The 10,153-nt window shown below is 31.5% G+C and overlaps 1 protein-coding gene across 2 annotated transcripts; it reads left to right on the top strand.

Annotated features, from left to right (window-relative positions):
• Positions 1-730: 730 nt before the first annotated feature.
• On the top strand, positions 731-3,121 carry LOC100793738 (uncharacterized). Of its 2 annotated transcripts, NM_001255513.3 has the most exons (4): positions 770-1,365; positions 1,457-1,541; positions 2,720-2,761; positions 2,869-3,121. In NM_001255513.3, exons 1-4 carry the CDS (start codon positions 862-864, stop codon positions 2,940-2,942), a joined length of 705 nt encoding a protein of 234 aa, NP_001242442.2. In that variant the 5' UTR covers positions 770-861; the 3' UTR covers positions 2,943-3,121. The 2 variants fall into 2 exon arrangements, with proteins under 2 accessions (XP_006590305.1, NP_001242442.2); XM_006590242.4 differs by lacking the exon at positions 2,720-2,761 and having other exon boundaries at positions 731-1,365; positions 2,869-3,089.
• The last annotated feature ends 7,032 nt before the right edge of the window (positions 3,122-10,153 follow it).

Genomic DNA, 10,153 nt, shown 5'->3' with positions numbered 1-10,153 from the left:
AATATATATACGACTATATCAATAAAAAAAATAAATTACTTAAATAGAAAATATAAATACACTACTTATATTTTATTATATATATATATATATATATAATATTTATATATTCATTTTTAAATAAACAAAATTCTTAAATGATTTATTAAAAACCAACTTAAAAAACAAATATAATTACTTAAATATAAACACATAAAAAATATACAACAATATTTATTTATTAAAAAATATTTTTACAAAAATTATTTTTTTAATTATAAAAAATTAATTCAATTATTATTTTAATAAATATTAATATATAAAAATAAATAAATTATATGGATTGACAATCCGTATATCTTATACGGATTCCCAATCCTTATTCACCATTGCTAAAACCAAAGGAACAAGAGAAAAATGAAGCAATTTATGGCGGCGAAAGACAACCTCAATGACGAGAGCACGAATTGACAAGGAGACATGAACAGAGACACGAACAGTCAAAAATCACATAAATTATGCAAATGGGAGGGGAAAGAAGATTAATGATACACATGAGGGAAAGGAGAGGGTCAGGGAGTACTTTTTAAAATTTTAAGTGAAAAACATTTTTATCACACTTAAAAATGTTCATGCACCAACAAATTCAAAAATGTTCATGCACCAACAAATTTGGTGAATGCACAAGAGAAGATGAAAAAAAAAAAAAACCCATTTTATTGAATTCACCAGGAGAAGATAAATCGGGCCCATGTTCGGCTATAAAATTTCGAATTTCGAACTTCGAACCGGGTATTGCGCACGCTTCTTCTTTGGAGACTGTTTCCGACAGAGGGTGAAACTGAAACTCCCGTGTCGGGGTGTTTACACTGCACTGTCACAATGACTTCCTCCAACTCTCCGAAACCTGAAAAGAAGATAACCAAAAACACAGAAATCTCCAAAACCCAAAAGAAGAAAACCAAAAACGCTGAAACCCCCAAAACCGAAAAGAAGAAAACCAAAAACGCTGAAACCCCCAAAACCGAAAAGAAGAAAACCAAAAACGCTGAAACCCCCAAAACCGAAAAGAAGAAAAACGCTGAAATCCCCAAAATCGAAAAGAAGAAAACCAAAAGCGCTGAAATCCCTCTAACCGATGGCAAAACGAAGAGGGATAGAGAAATCGCCAAAGAGGAGAACAAGAAGAAGACTAAGAAACCCAAGCTCAGCAATGGCACTTCAAAACAGCGAGACGAGGGATCCAAAAAGGGAGTAGCAGAAGGAAAAGGAGAAGAGGGGAAAATGAACGTGTTTCCGATGAATCGCATCAGAACGATGATTAAGGGCGAAGATCCCGATATGCGTGTTTCTCAGGAAGCATTGTTGGCCATCAACAACGCTGTGGTAGGTTTTCAATTCCTTGCGTCTTCTCCTCTTTTTCGATGCCTATATCCTTCTTCATTTTCCTTCATCGTTTGCCTTGTTTTCATTGCAGGAGAAGTTCCTTGAGCAATTCTCGCAGGAAGCTTATGCTTTTTGTGTTCGGGACCGCAAGAAATGCCTCAGCTACGATCACCTAGGTAATGTTTTATCCATAAGTGAGTTCAATGATATTCGAAATTGGGTCAATACTATAGTCTAGTAGTGTTTGCTGTAATGTAGTGTATAATTGTGAACCCTAGAAAGAACATAATTGCTGCCTGGGGAGTCTTTAAGCTCCATACGCAACGCGGGTGTGCGTCCTCTCGCAACACGGTTTCCACCTCATGTGTGTGCAAAGATTGGGTGGTGCAAATTGTGCCTTAGTCATGTGTAAGAAGAATCTAGAATCTCGGTTCCAATTGTGCCTTAGTCACGTGTAAGAAGAATCTAATGTCGATGCCAATTGTGCCTTAGTCACGTAACTGTTAGAAGAATCTAGAATGTCGGTTTCAATTGTGTCTCAGTCACTAGGAAGAATCCAGAATCTCAATGTCAATTGTGCTTTAGTCACTTGTAGGAAGAATCTAGAATCTCGGTGCCAATTGTGCGTTAGTCATGTGTAAGAAGAATATAGATCCCTATGTGCTAGGCTTGTGGCCCACAGGCTCTTTAAGCCCTAAAGCCGCATTGTAATGGACCGAGCCAATTATGATGGGCAGTTGGTCTAAAGACTCGATCGGTCTACAATTGTGGCTCGGCCCATATTAGGTTCTGGACTTGATGGAACCTTTCTTACATGGCCAGCTAGAGGTGGTCTGATTCTTCGCTGGATAGTCCATAATATATCAAGCACCTAGTCTGAAAGGAGCAGGAGGTTGCTACTCTCGGCTGGACAGTTCAATAACATTTTCTAGCTGCATGTTTTTCCAACATTGATGTTAATATCTATGTTTTGGGAACTCAAGGGTGTTTTTTTTTATATTAGTTGAAAATTTTGAAGCCTTGTGAGTTTTAGGCTTATAATTATAATTTGACCTTTTTTTCAATGTACTTTGAAGATGAACTGCTTGAGTAGAATTCATGATCATTTTGTTATTTAAACTCTTGAGGTGAGGGAGGTGAGACTTTGAAGTCTTAAGGTAGGGAATGACATACTGTTTTCGACCTGATACAGTGAGGCTATTAGTCTAGTACCCATGCCAAATCAAATTCATAACAGTAAATATGGAATTCTTTCCATGTAATGTGAATTAAGGAATTTGTTTGTGTCTCCTTACATGCTTGTTGAGTCTATTAAGTATTTTCCACTCATTGATTTGTCACCTTTTCTTGTCAGCACATGTTGTAAGTAAGCAAAGGAGATATGACTTTCTCTCTGGTAATTTTGTATCCCTGTTGCAATGTTATTCTATTCTTAAGTTTCCCTTTCCCTGCATTCACCTTACCCTACCTACAAGGTTTTTTACTTTGCTCTTCCTTGTTCAGATTTTGTTCCTGAGAGAGTGAAAGCTGAGGATGCATTAAGAGAGAGAAGTGCAGCAGGAACAGGAGGACACTAAAAAATCTAAAGTAAGCTAGTGGAGAATATAAACTTATACTTTTATTTAATCATGTAACATTTTTGTAATGGAAACATGCATCATGATGAGTAATGCTGTACTTTATGTTTCCATATTGTATTTATTTTAGTAATCCTATTGCCGTAAGTGTATATGATTTTTCAGTTTTTATGCATATGCTTGAATCTGCTTGGGGTAGAATGCAGCAGGTGTCAAATTCCTTCTTATGTTGAAAATCTGAAGTTAATTTACCCATGGATAGATATAAAACACTCTGAAATCATAACTATTGGATGGAATCAATGCTCAGGCTAATGGCTATGTTTGAATGCTTTTGAGTGGAGGGGAGCAGAGTGGAATGGAAGGGGGGTGGTAGTAGTGGAAGTAATGGGATGGTGGGAGAGTATTTCTCCTTATTTTGAATGTTTTAAGGAAAGAAAAGGAGGAGAACTTTCTTCCCCTTGCTTTAGAGTTGAAGTTAAATTTGGGGAATGAGATTTACTTCCCCTTAATTTAAAAAACCTTTTCCCTTTTCTTTCCCACCAGTTTGAGGGAGAGGATTTTGAGGCTGAGGAAAAAATGAAGTGAGAATTGCTCCACTCAACTCTCACTTGTTTGTTCTTCGTTCTTTTCCCCTCCTTAAAAAACAATTATTTTGGACTTTTGGTTACTTTCCTCTCCCAATTCTGTCTTTCACACATGGTGTTAATATTTTATGGCTTCCACCAATTTAGAAAATGATTTTTCAGTTGTGTTTTGGGATGCGATACATTCCTTTATTCTGCCTAATATTTGGATGGCTATACTATAGCCTAGCCATTTTGAGGGTAACAGCAAGACACTACTTTTGAGGACAGAATGAAATATATGATTTTTCTTTCTCTTTCTCAAATTGGCATATTGGACGACTGTACTACAGCATTTACAGGATTTTGTTTGTCTTCTGGAGGAGGTTGCCTAGCAACATTTTACTAAATGTTTGGATTTGAATGCCAACATCTCCAGTCATGTGGAAACAGTTACGCATATTCTTGCTTTTATGCAACTTAGGAAAGTCCCATTGCAAACTGCTGCCTCTTTCTGATGTTCATTTTTTGAGTTTAAAGCAAATTCTATTTATAGTTCTTAAACAGCAATTCATAATGGCTTCGAGCTCATTGGAGTTTCAAAATCCTCTAGCATAATTCTTCTTGTTTGGAATCCTTGATTTTCCAGTATTGGAAGTTCATTTTGCCCTTTTCATATTACCAGACGAAAATACATTTCTTTTAATTTTCTCTTTTATTCTCGAAAATTTCATCTTAGCTTGATAAATCAGAAATATCATGTACGTACAAAACACAACATTGTGATTAAACAGTCGGAGTCCAATGTATTGACTCAAATTTAGCTAGCAAACAAAGCTACGTTGATGTCCAACATACATGCACTGTGTTTCGGATTACGAGATTGTTAAATGTCAATGATGATGGCTGTCTCTATCAAATTTCTATAATGCAGAACAACTATTAACTTGAAGTGGAACTCTCAACTTACAAGCCGTGAGATAATCAAATAATTGTCTGTGAATGAGTTACACAACCAGCCTTGTATTGAATGGCCTGAAGACTAACTTGTGATGGATTAGGCCAATTCATTAGCCTGGCTTATATATATATATATAAATGGATTTATTTCGATAATTTTTATATTTTAAAAAGTGAGTAAATAGGTCAAATTGAATCAATTCGACCCAACTTAAAAATATGATAACTCATAATAGACAAAACTAAATGAGTTGAGCTAACCTATATTAACAATTATAAATGCTATGGTGTCTAGTGGAATGATCTTCTCTCGTGGGTAAGCTTCTTAATGACTCAATGGTTTTCATCATGATTCAAGTTTGTGATTGCGGAGAGGCATATTTGTAAGGACTCTAACAGTCAAGTTAGATTTGAACAAAATAACAATACTAGTATGTTAGATTGCAGGCAAATTTTCCACTTTAGGGTGCTTTTAAAAAGTATTTCCCAGAATAGGACTGTTCCTAAATAATTTTCCCAGGGGTGCAGTTTTTCTACGTAGCAGCCATGCATGGCGCCATTGGTGATGGCGCCTTCGACAGGGACGAGCCACGTGGCTGTGTCGCCACTGTGACTGGCGACAGCAGCGATGTCGCCACCTGCAATGGCGCTTTGGCCATGCAGGGTGGAGTCGCTGGTCAAACCAGCGCTTCCCTACGCGTTTGCTTTTTGCAGGTGCAGCTTTGCTTTTTGCAGGTGCAGCTTTTGCTGAAAACGCCAGCTCCTTTGGCGATTTAGGGTGAAAACGCCAGCTCCCTTGGCGATTTAGGGTCTTCAAATACCTATGTTTTTGTTCTTGCAACTGCTTCATTTCGTTTTTGTTGCAACTGCTTCATTTTCCTTTTCTTGCAAGTGCTTCAGAGGTTTCATTTTAAAGCTATTGTCCGTGCCTTTGAGCTTGTTTCTGTTTTGTTTTGGTGGACTTAGCTGTGAAAAAAACTGTGGTATGAAATTATTTTTAAGTTATTTTTCGTATATAGTATTTATTTATTTTAAAATTAAATTAACTTTTATATTTGATAGGCTTGTTTAAATGTGTGTTTAAATGTCAAAAATAAAAGAAAAATTGTGTAACAATATTAATTTGAAGACAATATTTTGAGTGAAAATAAAAATATTTTGAATATGAAATTTGTAATAATTTTTTAATTAGATTAGGTTGGTGTTGATAATTTGTACAGAACTCGCGTTTAATTGCTTCTATCTTTTCCTTCCGTGAACAATTTTCGTGAAATAAATTTATTTACATCTTTGTCAATAAATTTATTTGGTTATAACTTTTTTTTCCAAAATAATCATAGATGCTGATTAAATGTGTACATGAATTATTTGACACATTGACACAAAATAAAGTTTATATTGTGTATAAAATAAAGTTATTGGTGGGTAGGATTGGATTCTATAGCGTATCTTGGAGAGAAGAACTTGACATATTGACACAATTTAATCTTTTGGTTCAATGTTCATTCTTGCATCGTCCCATCGGATATGTCATATAAATGTGTTCTAGATTCAAAATTTGTTAGTGTGTTAAAAATTGATGAATGTTTGAACTTTGAATAAAAAAAATTTGTAGATTATATTTATTTGAAGTAAATATTTTGAGTAAGAATTTTTTTTAAGATGAAGTTGTAGTATTTTTTTAATTAGATTAAGTTGGTTTTTGGTGTGTTAAAAATTTATAAGCGTTCAACTTGAAAGTGTTAAATATTTTATTATATTTTTAGTAATTTTGTAATTAGCTGTTTCCATTTTAAAGCTATTAATGTTAAGATTAATTATTTATAATACTAACTTCGTTGATTAATTATTTATAATACTAACTTCGTTGATGAATTATTTAATTTTGTGTTAAAAATGACTATCTTGAAATTGTTCATTTTTTTTAAGTGTGTCTCATGAAATTAATTTGAAGTTAATTAAAAAATTTTAAAAGAGAAATTGAATGTAAAGTTCCAATAAAGAGATCTTTTGGGATTACACTTTAAAAGAGAAATCTGGTGTTTTTTGTGTTAAAAATGACTATCTTGTAATTTATTTGATGTGTTAAAATATTTTTTTTGTAGGTACAGGATGAATTCGGTTATAACGGTGTTGTATTTACGAAAAACTTAATTAAAATAAGAGAAATTTAAATGTATCATACAATCACAGAAATTTAAATGTATTATACAAAATAAATTAAATCACATCCAAAGACAATTTTACATAAATAATAAATTATATTTTTCTAATTTCAATAACAAAATATATTATACAAATAACCTAATTCATATATATTCTATAAATAAATTAAATTACATACAAAAATAAATTTCAATATATAAAATAATATTTATATTTTCGACTAAAAATTAAAATAATATATATACAAAATTAATAATTAAATTTTCGACTATAAACTAACGTAATATAAAAAACTAAAAAATAAAAACTAAAACAAAAGTAATACAAAAAATTAAATTCTAACCTAAAATTAATAATTTACACTACATAAAATTATTCTTAATCTATGAATAATTTACCATATACAAAATTAATGACTTTAAATAATTACGAGTAATATAATTTTATATACAAAATCAATAATTTTAAATACGAAAAACTATTATACTTTAAACATAACATTTTTTGTCTAATAATTACTAAAACTAAGGTAATATAAAATATTTCATTCTAATAAGAAATAAAAATTAATAATTTTCAGTACATACAATTTTTCTTAATCTATGATATTAAATATTTAAATTAAATGTAATCTACCATATACAACATTTAAATTAAAGCTAATCTAAAATTAATAAGTTATGCTACTTCAAATTATTTCTAATCTATTTTACAAAAAATTTCAACTAAACTTAATCTATCATATCAAAATTTAAACTATTCCTAATCTACCATATAAAATTAATAACTTAGAGTATGTAAAACTATTCCTAATTTGTCATATAAACCTAAATCTAATCTACCATATAACATTAACAATTAAAACTAAATTATACAAAATTATTCTCTTATCTTATACTACCTAAAACTATTTATTTATCAAAATATAATCTGGCATATAAACATCTACCTAAATAAAACATATAAAATATATTGAATATATAACTTACAAGCTTTTGGAAAATGGAAGAACACAAACTAAACAGCACCACCAGCTACCTTTCTCAACACAAGCAATCACCTTCAACACACAAATACACAAATTTTACAAGACAAGCAATCACCTTCAACACACAAATACACAAATTTTACAAGATGCGTGAGCTCCCTCTGCAGTTGGGTTTTTAAACCACTGAAGCTGAAAACGCAAGCCTCACTGGCGCCTCCCTCTCACTCAAATCGCTACCTCCAGTGGCGCCTTCCAGCTACGATCTGAGTAGCTGCAGGTGCTGCTGCAGACTATGCCTGCAGCTTGCAGGTGCTGAAGTCGCTGGTCAAACCAGCGCTCCCATGCACCCTTGGACGCGCCAATAGGAGCTGCGATATGCAGTCCTTTGTCGCCAGTCGCAGTGGCGACACAGCCACGTGGCTCGTCCCTGTCGAAGGCGCCATCACCAATGGCGCCATGCATGGCTGCTACGTAGAAAAACTGCACCCCTGGGGAAATTATTTAGGAACAACCCTATTCTGGGAAATACTTTCTAAAAGCACCCTAAAGTGGGAAATTTGCGGAGAGGCATATTTGTAAGGACTCTAACAGTCAAGTTAGATTTGAACAAAATAACAATACTAGTATGTTAGATTGCATAGGTAGTTTATGTGGTTTAAGGAGTTTTTATCCTGGTTCATTCTAAGGTCTTAGCCTTAAGTGATGATTAGTTGGTCCTTTCAGCTAGCGTTGCAGGTCTCAAGGCAAAATGCTATTCATGGCATGCATAAGACTATGCAAGTGCATGTATTGCCTTGATGTGACCACATGGGTGATGATAATGATGGTTTTGAGCTCCCGAATTCCAGTTGTACCCACGTTGAGGACTTGGTAGTGATAGATGGAATTCCTAATTAAGCTTATTCTATTGACAAATGTTAATAAATAACTTTTAATTCTTAAATTGTTTATAACAAAATTAAATTAATGTAAAGGGAAGACTAATAAATTCTTGTAAAAATTTAATTACTTATCATCTTTAAAATATTAATAATAGATTATAAAAGAAAAATACTATTGAAAAGAAAAATAAATAATATTTGAATATTTTATCTAACATGAAAAAAATAATTTGAATGGATTACAAAATGGTGAATGGGCCTAATTTCAATCCAAATTTAGCACTAGAAATTCAATTTTTTTAACTAGTTATCCAAAGTCTCTCACATTTAAAACATACTTGAATAACACACAAAAATCTAACTATTTGTTTTTTTTTTTTTTTATAAAACAAGAAACTTAAGATGACAGTGCTCCTTTAAATTTTATTTATTTTTAAGAGAATATTTTTTCTTAAAAAAAACATCACTCTCAAATTAATGCTTAGTTTTCGTTGAATAAAAAAAATTAGAAAAGCGTGATACACATACCACGCACCACATAGTAAGAATGATGCACCAACGTTCCCGGAAACTACAATTCAATGGAATAGGCATTTTTGAACGACCCAATCTCCATTAATACTTTTTTCCCACCAAATATTATTCATATATATATATATATATATATATATATATATATATATATATATATATCACTGTTAATATAGATTTATAATATTTATATTAACAATTTAAATTGAATAAACAAATATTATACCACCAAAATATGCTAATATTATATTTTAATTTTTATTAATAAATGATATTTTTTTAAGTGCCAGCAAATTATTGGTATGCTTTAATATAAGATAAACCTAGCTAATAGGAGAAATGATGAATGGATTCACAATCTGCAGATAGACCTGACTAATAGTAGTAATCTTTATAGAGAAATAAATAAATAAATAAAGTAATGTTTAGCCATTCAACTTGATATCAAGATTGTGATCCTACTTAGTACCATTCAAGATCTTTAATTGACTGACTGACCTCGATCGTGTTTTTCTGTGTCTTTATGCCAAACACCTGGCACTCTAAGACAATAAATAGCCCAATAGTATTCAACACTTTCCATTTATAAAAAGATTAAAGAAAGGTGAAAGAATTATTATTCAAAGTAGGTACATCAATCTATCGATGATCCACTAAGATAGGATTATTTTAGCTTAATTAATAATTTTAAATTTAATTTTTGGATTGTTCTAGACAATAAATATATAATATGTGGATGTGTTAAGCATTTAATAATATATAATGTGTATGTGTTAAGCATTTAATAACAGAGTTTTATTATTTATAATGGTTGAAATTGGCTCAAGTATAAATAAGATTATCTCTCGTGTAAGAAAATTAGGTGCATCTGATTATCATGTTCGATTTAATTTACTGTAGAAAAATAATCATTTAACTTTATAAGATTTATGAAAAAAGATTTAAAAATAAATAATTACTTCACTAAAAATATAATACCAAGGAAATATATAAGAATTAAATACAACAAATTATGTGGATAAAAAAATAGCAAATCGCAATTTAGATGCCAAAGAATCGATGTACTACAATTATTGTATAAAAATAAATGTGAAAATCAAGATATATTAATATTTATAT

Source organism: Glycine max, chromosome 11, assembly GCF_000004515.6.
Source record: "Glycine max cultivar Williams 82 chromosome 11, Glycine_max_v4.0, whole genome shotgun sequence".
NCBI classification, from domain to species: domain Eukaryota; kingdom Viridiplantae; phylum Streptophyta; class Magnoliopsida; order Fabales; family Fabaceae; genus Glycine; species Glycine max.
Note: the sequence above shows the minus strand (reverse complement) of the source record. Positions and strands in the feature narration are given on the sequence as shown.

Bases quoted from the DNA above. Each gene is read 5' to 3' on its own strand.
- LOC100793738 (NM_001255513.3), top strand. From the start codon at position 862: ATGACTTCCTCCAACTCTCCGAAACCTGAAAAGAAGATAACCAAAAAC. The intron at 1,366-1,456 runs GTAGGTTTTCAA...TTTTCATTGCAG, and splicing joins TGGCCATCAACAACGCTGTG to GAGAAGTTCCTTGAGCAATT. The intron at 2,762-2,868 runs GTAATTTTGTAT...TTCCTTGTTCAG, and splicing joins GAGATATGACTTTCTCTCTG to ATTTTGTTCCTGAGAGAGTG.